Raw genomic sequence first — 15,581 nt, forward strand, 5'->3', positions numbered from 1 at the left:
CCATGCATAGTAGACAAAGGTTACTCCAATTTGCCTGCACATTTTTTCTAACATCTGGAACTTCTCCACTGGAATATCAAGGGGGCAAGTTAAAAAAAAAAAAAAGAGCCAAGAGATGTCATTGTTTAATCCCAAACAGTGAATGGAACTTCAGACCCAGAATCTGATATTCTCTTCATAACAAATCTTCTTGTTAGCTTCATGAGGTTATTCCTGGTAAAAATAAAGGCTGAAGAAAGACAAAACCCTCATGAAATGCTTCTCTACCAGTCTGAAAAAGGAGAACTCTTAAAAACACACGAGTGAAACCATTCCTTCACCCAGGCTCCTAAGTGAAGCAAACTTTTGGGCATTTAAGTTCTTACCCTCTCAGTTCACCCAATGTAAACACAGTCAGTTGTGGCCAAAAAAAAAGAAGAAGAAGAAAATAGGACTGTATTGAACAGCTTTGCTCACATTCACCAAGGAGGTATTGGTTGTTCAGTAACTTAGTTGTTTCCTAGTCTTTGCGACCCTGGGTAGCCCACGAGGCTCCTCTGTCCAGGGGATTCTCCAGGCACAAATGCTGGAGTGGGTAGCCATGTCCTCCTCCAGGGGATCTTCCCGACCCAGAGAGCGCACACCCGTCTCCTGCATTGGCAGGAGGACTGTTTACCACTGAGCCACGTGGGAAGCCCAAGAGGCATTACGCATGCATATTTTCAAAGTTTGAGGATACAGAATTGAGAACACATTTGTTTGACGTGGCTTAAGGAAGAGCAATGTTGAGGGGGTTTTTCTTTAAGATCAAATCTGCTGGGAGAGTGTTAACCACAGACTCAGTGGTGCTGGGGAGAATCCTCCTGGGCTTTTTGTTTTGCAGGAGGAAGAGGAAGAAGGAAGAAGAGTGTGAACATGTATGGAAAAAGGCACAGGGAAGGCCTTGGTATTGTCACCAAAGGAAGAACAGCAACTCCTCAATTTGGCTGCAGGTCCTCTAAGGCAGGTATGACTAAATAATAAGGAGGAGACTGATTTTGGTAAGGCCTGGAGAATTCACTTCATCATGTCCTGGTCCTGCCCCATATTTTGATATGCATTTTCTAACAAGACTTGCTATTTCAGAACATTGATATGGGAGGTCTTATCACTTAGCTAATCATGGGGAGAACCCCAATCACCGCAGGTGGAGAGCAAAAGCACTGCAGAGGAATATGGTAAGAGTGCTTCAGCTGCCCTGGCAGCAATTCTGGCCAAAGAGCACCGTATATATCCTAAAGAATGTTCCTTTTAATTATTACTGCATGTGTAGCTCTGTCCACTTTCCCTTCCATGTTCATATAAAGAAATTATTTTGTTAATTTAAGTAAAAGTGCACACAAGTAGCCAGTTAACCCCTAGTAAGTGTCAGAGTTAAAATATTGCCAAAGTTAGCAAGCAGACAATTTGAGGGGGAAAAACACTAAAGTGAAACCTCTGAGGAGTCACACTACACCCAGACAGCTTGGGCTCTGGGTACAATGAAATGGGAAGAAACTGGTCATTAAAGAGCTTGCTTTCAAGTTTGGGTCTGTGAACTGCATGGCTCCTGATGGACGGAAAAACAACAAAACAATGTGGAGAGTCATCTGAACACAGCTCAGACAGCCAGTGTCACAGAAGTGAGGACAGAGCATTAACCCATGTAAAGAAAACAAACGCGCGGTTCACCAGCCCCCGAAATCTGAGTCAAGGACCCAGTCTTCACCAAGGCATCTCAAACTCGGGAAAACAGAGAGAAAGGTTTAGCTCCACAGGAAGACGCTGGAGTCATCAGGGCCCACTTCTAGTTGGAAATTCACCTCCCATCTCAAGGTGCCTGTCCTTTCCTGCCCAGCTTCCTTCCAACCACCTCTCCTGTTCCCCATCACAGAAAAGTGGGAATTGATCCGTTGATGGAGGGTGTTAGCCCTGACACCACCAGCAGAGGGCACAAGTTATTCAGCGGAAACTACATCAGAAAACTTGGTACTCGTGGTTTCCCATCCTTTCCTTCAGAAGAGAAACTTTGTCTTTTCTGTTTGGACACACATTAACACAGTAAGCATTTAGAGCGAAGACCACACTGCTGAAGAAAAATCTGGAATGAAAAGCTACTCAGCTAAGTTCTCCTCAAACCAAAACAGAAAAACACTGGCACGATCCCAGTGATTCAATACACACACAGCATCGTCTGGAACAGAGAGCAGGGTTCTCACAACTCTGTTCCTAGATAAAGAGTTCCGTCATCCTGGTGCCACTTTAGCCAGATTATCTGTGGGGCGAGGGGACGGTTAGCTTCACCTAGGAGTTTATGAGTGGTTAAGGCAATGCGGGTGGTTTCATTCTAGATGAGGAAAATGTCAAAATGAGGGTGAATGTACCTGTGGCGACAACGGCGTAGAAACCTCATTATTTTCCGAGCAGCCTGGTCCTGCTTTTTGGTTAGCAAACTGCTCCTGAAAAAGCCAGAATACGAATTACAGTCACGAGAACAGTGCAGTGACGTTTCATGCGTGAAAGCTGAAAGCAAGTCAGTGGTGCAAGAGAACTTTTAACCCAACAGTTCATGGAGCAAGTCCAACAGCACAAGCCTATCTTGTGGATTTGAGTCTGGGCATCACTGGGAGAGATGGAAGGAGGGAGGTGTAAACGCTCTCACCACTCAAAGGGAGACAACGGAAGGACTGAAAATAAGATGTCCTCTCACTACTGCTCAAGTCTTTGTAAGCTCGATTTGTTGAAAACAGGATGAGATAGACATTCATTCGCCTGTGTTTAGGCTTTCTCAGTTTAGGCATTCATTCTCTCTTTGGGCTATTATTTTAAAGAATTTTTTTTTTTTGATGTGGACCATTTAAAAACTCTTTATTGAATTTGTTCAATAAAGAACCAAAGAGCTGACTCATTGGAAAAGATGCTGGTGCTGGGAAAGACTGATGGCAAAAGCAGAAAGGGACAGCAGAGGGTGAGACAGATAGCATCACCAACCCAATGGACATGAACCTGAGCAAACTCTGAGAGATAGTGAAAGACAGAGGAGCCGGGTGGGCTGCAGTCCATAGGGTCGCAAAGAGTAGGACACAGCTTAGCAACTGAACAACAACAAATTGAATTGGTTACCCCTATTGCTTCTATATTATGGCTTTATTTTTTTTTTGGCTGCAAGGCATGTGGGATCTTAGCTCCCTCACCAGGGAATCGAACCCACACTCCCTGCATTGGAAGGTGAAGATTTAACTACTGCACCACCAGGAAGTCCCTGGGCTATTGTTTTCTAAACTTTTGTCATTGTATTTTCCAGGGCTAAAACTCTTTATGACTCTCTGCAAAATGGAATAGCTCAGCCCTGCTGACTTTTCCAAGGTCTTAGGGGTAGACACACTACAATTTAGACCATGATCCCACGTGTGCATCCACTCACTGAGTGCTCAGTTGCATCCAGCTCTTTGCAACCCCTGGACTGCAGCCCACCAGGCTCCTCTGTCCATGGATTCTCCAGGCAAGAATACTGGAGAGGGTTGTCATTTCCTCCTCCAGGAGATCTTTCTGACCCAGGGATAGAACCCACATCTCTTTTGTCCCCTGCACTGGCAGGCAGGTTCTTTACCACTGCGCCACCTGGGCAGCCCCAGTTGACTGTATTAGGGTGACACCTTTCTGAGTAGGAACTGTGGTCCTTCCAGGTTCTGATACAAGTTGAAACTGGGTGGGGCATCAGAATGATTGGGTGGGGAGTGGAGAGAGACAGAAGGAGCTAAATGGACCAAAATGGGCAAAGGGCACAGGTGTAACTCCACGGTAACACAGCCTCTAGACTGCTCTGGGAGGAAATCACTGCAGGATGCTTCGCTCCCTGTACCGACAGACCCGCGCGTCTGCAAGGGGATGCTCTGAGCCCGAGTCGGGGATCTCCTGGCTGCCGCGGGACCCCCACCCACCTGAGCTTCTGCTGGACGATGACTGCTGTCCGGCGTGCCTGCCGTCTCTTGCCACACTTCTTATAACTCCGGTAGAACTTCTGGATCAGCACAGCAGCGCGCCGGCTCTGCTGGAATTTTTTTTGTTCGTAGTAACTCCGGAATTTGCTCTGGATCAAGATGGCAGCCTGGGTCATCTTTTTGTAAAGTGCGTACTGTGAGGGCACAAGGAGAAGCAGAGCAGTAACAAGGGGAGCCACGCAGGCGGGGTGTCCTCCGAGCCGACCGGGTGAGGACGGCAAGAAGGGAGACTACATCTCTCTTTCCTTTTCGTGTTCTGTTCTGGCTTTCATCAGAAAAGAGGCAAATGAAGCTTCTTTCCACCTACCTTTCCAAAATGCAAAATGTTAACTTTAAGAGTCGCCTTCAGACAATGCACTGCTGCTTTAAATATGTTTTCCCCCACCTCAAATATCAAAACCATTTACCCTTCTTGGAAAAAAGATTTAACAGCAATAAACTGAGACACTTGAGTTGAAAAAACATATTTAGGAAGTAAAATTTTATGATTTTTTTGTTTGTTTTTTGTTTTGGCCAAACTGCTTGGCAGGTGGGATCTTAGTTCCCGACCAGGGATTGAACCCGTGCCCCTGCATTAGCCGTGTGGAGTCTTAACCTCTGGACCACCAGGGAAATTCCAGGAAGTAAATCTTTACATGTTGAAGATGAATATTTCCTATCCGATTTGGAAACATTTTGAATTAATCCTTTTTGGATGCTTCCCAATTCCTGCCAAACACAAATCCACTTAGCAGGCAGCAGCATCTAACTGCTAACTAGCAGTTCCACACGACATATTTCTGAGTTACAAGGTCCCAAATACAAGGCTTATCATGAAACGCTGACACCTTTAAGCCACTTTAACCTGCAAAAGATTAACACTTGTCAGACCAACACAGCGGTGAAGCCATGAAATCTGGAAGGTGGCCCCAGAGCCGGGGACCACTTGGGAGTCAGTCCCTGTGCCCTCCGGCCAGCCTGCCACAGAGATGGAAAGTGAGGCACGAAGGCACGCTCGGGGAGAATGAGTCCTCTTCCCTGCCAGGCACGAAAAACGCAGAGCTCTGCAGATGTCAGCAAAGGCTCTGTCCAGATTGCTAACCACTTAGACTATGACTCTAGGGACCAGAAGTCACAGGTAAGGGCTTTGCTCACAAGAAGCCAACTTACCATGAGAGGGCCAAGTGCTCCTCAGAACATCCCTGTGCCTAAGTCTCTCTCTGCATGTATGAGGTAGAGGGAGGGGCAAAAACTGACTTCTCAAAAGGGTCCAGACACAGGGCCCTGCTGCAAGAACCCTCTTGAGTCTTATCTGACCTGCTTGACATTTTGGTTTGGCCCAAAGTCTTTCAAGACAAGGGCTGCATCCCAGTGTCTCCACAGCCTTGGCCTGCATGCTCTGTGTGGTCAGAACCTTGCAGACACAGCGCAGCACAATGGGAAGCAGGCAAACCTCCTCAGTGGCTCACTGGGTTCCCGGTAATTATCTTGGATGGATTGTTTAGATGGACACTGGCCAGGAAAATGTCCAAAGACTGCTTCCTGAAACCCACTCCAACGGCATAACCACGTGGCCCCCAGAGGATAGATGTGTTGTGGTGAGGTGGCCGGGTGAGGGGGGGGGGGTATGCCTACTGAATGACCGTGCCATCCTAATGGCCCCTTCTTGTAGCTGGTGATGGGTGTGAGGTTTGTGACTCTGGTGGAATGGTTTGTGAGAGGACTTGGGTGTGTCATTACCTTCAAGGCTATCCATGTCAGCTTGGGGGAAAAACAGAAAATACAAGATTAATGTTAGATTGCTGGATAGAAGGAAATGAAAAACCAGAATCAGAACCAATGAAATGCCCAACCAAAGAAAGAAAGAAAGAAAAAAAGGCAATCTGACTGTATTCATGCCTTTCCTCTTCCAAAATACTTGTCTTATAGTTGTCAGCACTTTTTTTTTAAATGCCTTCCATCTTTCTGGTTGTAGCCAACACTTCTTTGGGAGGGGATTAAAAAAAAAATACAACTAACAAACTCACATTTTGGAATAAACTCCTGCTGTAATCAAAGACTAGAAACTCTGATTCTGAGTATTGCTTTTGCTAACAAGAAGTCCTCTTGCCAAACAGAAGCCAGGATGGTTCCCAACAGGGACTGTGGTGTCAGCGTTTACACAATAAACCTTCATTTTCTGGGATCATGAACTCAACTGGCTATAAGCTGAAGACACTCCCCCCTCTCCCCTCACAATTAAGGCTTAATCCTAGGGAAACTTGAGAAAGTGGCAATCCACATGAGACATCAAGCAAATCTTAGAAATAATAAAGAGAACAGAATCCTGATTTTCTGTGTGGCTGCTATCTATCTCAGCATTTATCAATCCTTAAACAAAAGTATAAGACCTACCAAAAGCACAACCTAAAAATTGGTTCTACTAATAGGACTGAACTTGACCGTATGAACCAGTCAAAATGCAATTCGGCACTTTTTAATATCACTACCTAGGTGGTTAGAAAGGTCGAATGTTTACTTAATCTCTCTGAGTCTCAGCTTCTTCACCTGCCAAACGGAAATAAAATTGTATACTTCAGATATTTTTGTAAGGAGAAAATGAAATGATGAGTCTGAAAGATCTAAGGTTTATTAGGTGTTCTCTGAACAACTCCCTTCCTGTCTGATGAGAGCTCCGTGACCCTGCAGGTCATTTCACAAGCAGTAATACTGAACGAAAGAGTAATTCAGGTACTCCTCTTACAACGCTTAACTAAGGAATGCTCAGTGTAAGATACTCTGGGCTTCTTCCCATTTTCAAAGATTTTTTACAGTTCTTCATTTTACACTGGTTAAGAAGCAGCCAAAAAGGAAAATTGGCTGAAGGTTATGTGATGTGTATGATTCAAGGTCAACGATAACAACCAGTATTTACCTTCTCCCATCACCATACCAAACCTCCTCAAGCTCTTTAATTTACTAATGAGCTTATAGGCAACACGACTCACACAGAGCCTCACTTCAGACCCAAATAGCTTCCTCTGTATCAGACCAACGTTGCAGGAAATGATACCACTAAGAAGTCAACAGTCCGAACAAAAATTATTTTGTGGCAATAGTTGCAGATGGTTTTTTGTTTGTTTTTCCTTTTTCTTTCCTCTTTCGGAACATTTTCCTCTGGTCTTTAACCAAGGTGATTCGAAGCCAGTCTTTGGGTCAGGCATCGGATGCTGTGCTCTCTGCCAAACATCACACGGGACTCCCCACGCCGGTTTGGATGCTGTGTGGGTGGGACGCATTCACAAGCTGGCTCACCTGTTTATATTTTCTGTAACAACGCTGAATAACAGCTGCCGCCACTTCCTGCTGCTCCCGTAAGGGTCGGCCCTTCAGGGGAAAGCGAGGCAAGAAAAGAAAAAATGATGCAGAATGAGAAACGCAGCTTTCCCAAGACTTCAACGGAATGACCACTAGTTTCACTGACTTTCTCAGAACTGACACCCGAGGTTTACCAAATACAACAAGTTAATATCAGGATAAATTAAGAAAAATGAATTTACAGAATACCTCTCTGGCTATTCTGGCTTTTAAACAGAACTATCATATTTGGATGTCAGCAGGCCTAAACAACAGTCAAAGGATTTAAAGAACTAGGTATTGTGCTATTTGTCCTTATAAGTTGCTGCTCTGGAAGATAACACCAAGTCCTCTACTTCTGGGTCAAAGATTGATGACTTATAACATCTGTATGCAGGTCAGGAAGCAACAGTTAGAACTGGACATGGAACAACAGACTGGTTCCATATAGGAAAAGGAGTACGTCAAGGCTGTATATTGTCACCCTGCTTATTTAACTTATATGCAGAGTACATCATGAGAAACGCTGGACTGGAAGAAACACAAGCTGGAATCAAGATTGCCGGGAGAAATATCAATAACCTCAGATATGCAGATGACACCACCCTTATGGCAGAAAGTGAAGAGGAGCTAAAAAGCCTCTTGATGAAAGTGAAAGAGGAGAGCGAAAAAGTTGGCTTAAAGCTCAACATTCAGAAAACGAAGATCATAGCATCTGGTCCCATCACTTCATGGGAAATAGATGGGGAAACAGTGGAAACAGTGTCAGACTTTATTTTTGGGGGCTCCAAAATCACTGCAGATGGTGACTGGTGAAATTAAAAGACGCTTACTCCTTGGAAGAAAAGCTATGATCAACCTAGACAGCATATTCAAAAGCAGAGACATTACTTTGCTGACTAAGGTCCATCTAGTCAAGGCTATGGTTTTTCCAGTAGTCATGAATGGATGTGAGAGCTGGACTGTGAAGAAGGCTAAGCACTGAAGAATTGATGCTTTTGAACTGTGGTGTTGGAGAAGACTCTTGAGAGTCCCTTGGACTGCAAGGAGATCCAACCAGTCCATTCTGAAGGAGATCAGCCCTGGGATTTCTTTGGAAGGAATGATGCTGAAGCTGAAACTCCAGTACTGTGGCCACCTCATGCGAAGAGTTGACTCATTGGAAAAGACTTTGATGCTGGGAGGGATAGAGGGCAGGAGGAGAAGGGGACAACAGAGGATGAAATGACTGGATGGCATCACCGACTCGATGGATGTTGAGTCTGAGTGAACTCCGGGAGTTGGTGATGGACCGGGAGGCCTGGCGTGCTGCGATTCATAGGGTCGCAAAGAGTTGGACATGACTGAGCAACTGAACTGAACTGAACACCTCCCTGTTGTTGCTTAGTCACTAAGACATGTTCGACTTTGCGACATGATGGACTACAGCATGCTAAGCTTCCCTGTCCTTCACTATCTCTCAGATTTTGCTCAGACTCATGTCCAGGGAGGTCAAAGACTCCTCTGAGAAATGGTGGAAGTCTCTGGACCTTGCCCACCAAAAACACACATACAGACACTTCACCATAAAATTTTAGGAGTTCATGGGCAGCCAACAATCAGTCTCCAGGCCTCCAGCCAGAAACCCCCACTCCAGGTCATACGTTCCTTGTGGCAGAGATGTCAACTTTGTATTAACTGAATAATGAATATCTATTATTACCCCGACAGTAAGTTCAGAGGGTAATAACCATCGCATTACTGGTCAGTTTTATCCCACCAAAGTTTCTGACTATTCTTAATAATCTTATGTGACCTAATTATAGAATCTTTATTTCAAATTATAAACTCAGAGAAAAAAAACAAATGGCATATATTTCAGTTTGAATGATTCTGACTTTTCCCTGATCACAAAAGGACTCTGTTGTCTGTTTTTGTTTTATTTTAAAGAAGTTCTTTATTTTTGGCTGCAAAGCATGAGATCTTACTTCCCTGACCAGGAATTGAACCCTCACCCCCCTGCAGTGGTAGGGCAGAGTCTTAACCACTGGATCACCAGGGAAGTCCCCAGGACTCTTGTCTTTTACCTTGTATTTCCGGAAAGCTGTCTGGACAAGCCTGGCTGCTTCATAGAGTTCTCTCTGTTCGTGATCAGATAGGGTCAGCTGTGCAAATTCATTCTCCACCTTCTCACTGGTGGATGCACTCAGGAACTCAGACCAGTCTGCTGCAGAGGGAAGGCTGGGCTTCTCAAAAGTTATTTCACTGACTGGTGAGCCTACAGGGCTCAGGCTGGTATTAGAAGAAGGGGTGAGAGGCTCATTATATGCACTTCTGAAACAAAAGAAGACACGAGGGAGAGAGGCTGGTGATTGGTCTGCAGGATTTATCACACATTGGTCAAAAAGACAAGATGGTACCCACTGTGGACCATGAAGGATACACCTCTACTCAGTCCAGAGAGATGCTAAGGAGACTCCGGGTGTCCTTCAGTTAGTTAACTCCATGCTGAACACCTGTTATGAGTTCAGTACTGGGCTAAGTACTAAACCCAGTAAGTCCACTATCCAACTATGAGGCTTCAGTTGAACTGGGGAGAATATGCTATTCCTACACTCTGCTGTGGGAAGAAACCTCATGGCAGAGGTGAGGAAGAAAGAGGTCCTTGAGAGAGGCAATAGAATCCATCCTAATGCTCCCTTCCTTCCTTGATAAGGGCATCCACTACCCAGATCTCCTCAGATCCAGTGGGTCTCCTGAGCCCCCAGGCAAATCCAGGAACTCGCCCTGGGGAGAGGCCCGTGGACTTTACTGACCTGATCTGGGCAGCATTTGGCAGGTGGTCTACGTCAGCCAGGTAACCGGCCAGCCAGCTCATGGTACTGCTAATGGTGGCTGCGTCTATCCTTTCCAATGCCGGGGACTCCATGGGCACAAAGTTCTCCTGCTTGATCCGCTCAGGTGTGGCTTCAATGATGTGCTCTGCCAAGGTCATCATGTTCACCTGGAACCCGGAGGCCACAGAGCACTCAGGTTAGGATGTGGCCCTAGAAGTCAGCCAGGCCCACCTCCCGCCCGCTAACTGGGAAAGAGAGAAATGAAGCAGGGTGGGCTGACATGACAGTCCAGTGCCCTCTGATATTATCTAAAGGTTTTACATGATTCACTCACATATGCTGAGATCCCAGATCTGAAGAGCTCCAAAAATCAGCTCGGTCCAAAACCTTAAGTCTTTGAGAATATCTGGCTTATGCCTACTTTCTACTCTCAGCTAGGATCAACTGATTAAGGATACTAAGGCCTGAGCAGTTCTAGAGGACGTGGTCATATAATTATAGTGATATTGCTGGTTACCTGACCACTTGTTCTTGTTGTTTAGCTGCTGAATCGTGTCTGACTCTTTGTGACCCCCATGGACTGCAGCCCTCCAGGCTTCTCTGTCTATGGGACTTCCCAGGCCAGGCAAGAATACTGGAGTGTGTTCCCACCTGACCACTATGCCGTCCCCCTCCCCCCATCACTTTGTCCTGCCCAGAGAACCCTAGTTTTGTAGAGAGCAGCAAAGAGCCAAAGCCCAGGGGACAGCTGGTGACTAAGACAAGCCACCTGGTCTGATCCTCCTCTCAGTTTCCCACCTTCCTGCACCAAGGCGGGGATCTGTGACCAGCTTCTGGACAAGGAGACTATACACAAATCTGCTGGGAGAGATGTGGGCAGAGCTTCTGCTTTTCCCGGTGAAAGGTGCGGATGCACCCAGCCCTGCCCCTCTTCTCCTGCTCTGACCACAGCCAAGCTCGAGAAGCCACATTATGATCATAAAGCAATAGGAGTGAAGAGAAAAGCCAAAAGAATAGGAAAAAAAAAAAAATCCAGGTCTCTGATGGCATTACTGAGTCACCAAACCTTTGGACTTGTACAAGAAAAAGAAATCACGTTCTTATGAAGCCACTGGAGTCAGGGTTGCTGATACAAGCATCCCCAAATAAATTCCTAACAGATACATTTAGGAATCCTTACAACGAGTCTGGAGCAGATCTATTCAATTAGAATCAGAGATATAAGCTTGGTTTTAAAAGTTTTCTTGCACATCTCTTGAAAATAGAAGTTGAAATACAGCAGTTTATAAGTGAACTGAAAATGTTCAGAAAGGATCTATAAAAAAATGATTAAATGCTTATCTTTCAACATGCGTGAACCTCACGAATATTATGCTGACTGAAAGAAGCCAGGCACAGAACGTGACAGTTTATGATTCTATTTATGTAACATTTCTAGAAGCAAAATTCTAGGGGAGAGAAATCAGATCCTTAGGACTGGAATGGGAATAGAGGTTGATTGCAAACGGGTACAGGGAACTTCTATGGGGGGAAGGAAGTGTCCTAAATGGGACTTTTGTGATGACTGTGAATTTTGTACAAACTCACAAACGTTTACTACGCTGAACACTTAAAATGAATGAATTTATGGTATGTTAAGTTATACCCCAATAAAACTGTTAAAAAATACTTATCTTGGGTAATTTTCGATATTGTCAACAAAGAATTGTAACAGGAATACAAATGAAAACGTTTAGGGAAGAAATATCACAGCTTTTCTTCTCCTTCTATATTGACAGTCTTGATTGGTGACTCAAACAGGAGGAAGTCAGTCCTACCTTGATTCTTTTCCCACGAAAGTATTAAAAAGTGGAATTTCTGGAGACCAAAGGTCACAACTATCTGTAATCACTCCTCTCCCAAATCCTCTATTTTATAAGACTGTGTTAGTATAAGAACACGTTAACATCGTAAGTGCAATACTCTGAGATACCAACTAGATGATTTCTTAATGTGACTGCTACAAAAGGCAATGGAATTTAAATGACTTTAGGGCTTTTTACTCAAGTGACGTTGGGTTTTTATTAAAATTCTCTTTGGGTTCTAACATATGAGCAGTTTTCACAAGTGTGCTTAGATATCTCAGAACAATGATATGTATATTTACCATGTTTTTATTCATACATCTCTGTAATTATATAATCATATATTAAGTATATATACTAAGTCAAACTTTTTTCTTTGTCTCTTCACATGTACCTCAGCTGACAACTTCTGAAACAGTTGCATTAGTGCCATACTACGATTGTGATTCTGGTACCACATTTCTTTGTATTTATTTGCTTTAATATTTAGAAACTATGTTGTTAGGTGCACAATGGTTCATTATGGTCATATCTTTTTGATAAATTGTATATATACAATATTTGCCTTAATTATACTTTTTTGTCTTTTTTCTTTTCATACTCTTTTGTCTGTTATATCTTCACCTGTCAGTTCATTTTCATCCTTTCTGTCTCATTTTAATTGTCTTTTACAAGTAGTATATAATACACTTTGCTTCTTTTTATCCAGTCTGAGAATCTTTCAATAGAATTAACAGTTTCCAAAGTGGGAATGACTCATGTTTGGAAATATTCTTACAATATTATGTTTCAGAGTATTATCTTTGCTGTTGCTTATTTTCCTTATTGCCAATTCCTGAACTTCTCCCAAGTGAGCCAAATTTTCTTTCCCCCCCTTTAAGTGACTTAGAAACCCTGAGCCTGTTCTGACACTATCTACTAACTTGACATTTCTAATAAGCATATTTCAGTCCCTGGTTTTCAGGCCCAGTTCAAAATGTTTGATTCACAAGTGGCCCAAGTGAAGAAGACTGTCCACTAGTCTTATACATAAGCCCAGACTTTGAACCAGTCGCTGGTGAGAAAATGACAAGACCTCTAGGAAACCGGCAGTAAAGATCAAGGAACTGCGGGTGGACGGACCAGCCCCTGCAAGCTTACCTTCTCCACACTCACCTGTATGTCATCCATGGGCTGTGAGCACTCCTCACTCTCGGTACCATCACGGTAGGACCCCAGCTCGCTGTTCACCACCTCTCTGTTAGCCATCATCAAGACACTCATTGGTTCCCGTGGACGCACCTGTGAAGGTGCGGCATCCTTGCCTACACTGGTCCCCTTCGGATTTCCAGTCACCTGTACTGTAGACACACCAATGTAAAGATCTTTGGGGTTCCACTTTACTACCGGCTGGGATGCAGAGGCGTGGAGGAATCCTGCAGTCTCTGGAGTGGGAGGGGAGATCTCCCGGCTGTAGTCCCTCAATCCTTCACTGGGGCTGATTGTCTCTGGGACAGGCTGCTTAGAACTAGGGCTCTGCTTCCTGATATTTGGCTGTTCCAGACTCAGTGCAGTGGACAGCAGCTTCTCCTGCCTTGCCTGGAAGTACTCGGGGTTCAATTTATGCTTTTTGGGAGCTGGATAATCTTTGTGGCTCTCACTGCTGTAGTAATTAGAGGGTTCAGACCGAGGTCTTCTCAGCTCTGAAAAGTACAGTAGAAAGGACAGTCAGGACAGGTGGTACAGTGAGGAATGCTAAAGAATTAACATGTTCTCTATGCCTGAGAGACACAGAGTGCAAAGCCAGAACTCAAGACACATCCCTAACGTTTACATATTCCCCAGCAGTATATACTGTATTCAAATAATCCTCCTCCAAAATTTGTAGTTCTTTCTCACATTAACATAGTTTTTTTTTTCCCCTCAGTTTTGGGGGTGGGATGGGCGAGCGGGGTTGGGAGAAGCACTAGGCATTCTAACAGCTAAAAGGAAAATTAGAAACACTCAAAAGAAAACCCCAAACCCTTAAATGTATGTGAACATCGTATGGGCTTTTCCAAGGGTAGTGGCATGACAGCAAAAGGGGAATCTGCCAAGTGCTGAGATGTCACCATTTAGGATTCTCACCTGGGTTGGTACTTGCGATGACAGTGACTCCTTTGGGTATTTCTGGGGAGTTGATGGCCTCGCTGTGCCACTGGCTCACCCAGCTTTCCGTGCTGGGCTCGTCGCCTGCAGGACAGTGGATTCTGGGGTTCTGTCCTAGCTGAGCCTGCTCATCCCTCTGCAGGTGCTCCAGACACTCTGCTAACTTCACGTGACCTCGTGACCTGGCGATTCCCAAAGGCAGCCTTCCTAGAGAGTCTGGAATAGAGATGGCCCGGCGGTCCCACTTGTACAGCACCACAGCTGCTTCCAAGTGCCCGAGAGCACACGCCCACATCTGAGAAAACAGAGAGACAGAGCGCGCTTCCTCAACACGAGTTAAAAAAAAAAAAATCCTATTTGACTTCTGCCACTGCTGCCAATTGAAAAATTGGTCCTTGGCAGCAATCTCAACGGTGCCATAAAACATTTCCGTTACAAAGTGGCTCTGATATATGTCATGTATCAACAAGGATGAACACAAAGGGAGCCAGGCATATCCCTATGCCAGCCCAGAAGAACAGCTTGGGGAATAAATGAACACATTTCTTACCAGAGGGGTACAGGAGAAGTGGTCCACGTTCAAGGGGTCGACCTCCAGTTCCAAGTCAATGCTGTCTGCATGCTTTGTGCTGGAACAGACAGCATCACAAATTACTGCACAGAGAATCAATGTTAACAAAATACCGTAACATTATGAAACCCACAGAGATGAAACCAAAGTGGGCAGCCAACATTGCTGATGGGAAGAAACAAAGTCCTGGGTTTCCTAGGTGGTTTGGATGCTCTGTTTTGCCAGGAGCCAGGAGGAAATGAAAAGTCCAAAGTTTACTTTAGCATCTCGCTCAGTACCTCTTGGGCAGAAGTTCACAGAACTTTGTGGAACTGTCCTCAGAGAGACTCCTTTGCTTTGAGGATTCCATACTCCCTGAATGGCCCGATCTCCGTCCACTGGTGGACACACTAACAGGGGTGCCTGCTGATGGGTGAGGAGGACACTGGCCTTACCGCCACTTGATGAGGGTCTGGATGAGGGTGGCATAACCCTGGGCAGCAGCCAGGTGGAGGAGGGTCATCCCACGGAAAGTCTTTGAGTGGATCAGATGCTTGGACTTTGCCCAGCAGGCTCGGCTCATCATCTTCTCACACACGACAACCACTCGGCTCTCAAAGCAGCTGCCCAGCGTCCCAGGGCCAGACGTGCACTGTAACGAGACAGCACGTGTTCCGATGACCAGAGGCCCAAAGGCCTACCACCATGTCAGCCTTCGGGTGCCAGAGGAGGGGAACAAGCTCTTTGTGATTAGCAATTGAAAACGGGAAGCGCAAAACTGAAGATAAGGAAACATCATGAAAGGGAGACAGAACGTGCTGAGTCCAGCTTAGCAGCACACCCACAGCTGGGCACACAGGAATCTTCCACAACTCTAAGGGCATCAGAGTCTGTCTACTGCAGCCGACAGGCTGGTTGTGAACTCCGTGCT

General features: G+C 45.2%; 1 protein-coding gene across 6 annotated transcripts in view; it reads right to left on the reverse strand.

The window, feature by feature from the left end:
- The window catches only part of CAMTA1 (calmodulin binding transcription activator 1), a 91,714-nt gene that overhangs the window by 14,332 nt on the left and 61,801 nt on the right, over positions 1-15,581 (reverse strand). For 3 of the 6 annotated variants that reach the window (XM_069545802.1, XM_069545801.1, XM_069545803.1), the window contains 9 exons: positions 15,106-15,302; positions 14,651-14,729; positions 14,080-14,395; positions 13,129-13,313; positions 10,109-10,296; positions 9,380-9,626; positions 7,272-7,343; positions 3,939-4,132; positions 2,382-2,456 (listed from right to left, as the gene is read on the reverse strand). In XM_069545802.1, coding sequence (XP_069401903.1) covers positions 2,382-2,456; positions 3,939-4,132; positions 7,272-7,343; positions 9,380-9,626; positions 10,109-10,296; positions 13,129-13,313; positions 14,080-14,395; positions 14,651-14,729; positions 15,106-15,302 — 1,553 coding nt within the window. Of the gene's footprint in view, positions 1-2,381; positions 2,457-3,938; positions 4,133-7,271; positions 7,344-9,379; positions 9,627-10,108; positions 10,297-13,128; positions 13,656-14,079; positions 14,396-14,650; positions 14,730-15,105; positions 15,303-15,581 lie in introns of all 6 variants that reach the window. The other 3 variants (XM_069545799.1, XM_069545798.1, XM_069545800.1) reach the window with 1 other exon arrangement.

This window comes from Ovis canadensis, chromosome 12 (assembly GCF_042477335.2).
Source record: "Ovis canadensis isolate MfBH-ARS-UI-01 breed Bighorn chromosome 12, ARS-UI_OviCan_v2, whole genome shotgun sequence".
Taxonomy (NCBI): Eukaryota; Metazoa; Chordata; class Mammalia; order Artiodactyla; family Bovidae; genus Ovis; species Ovis canadensis.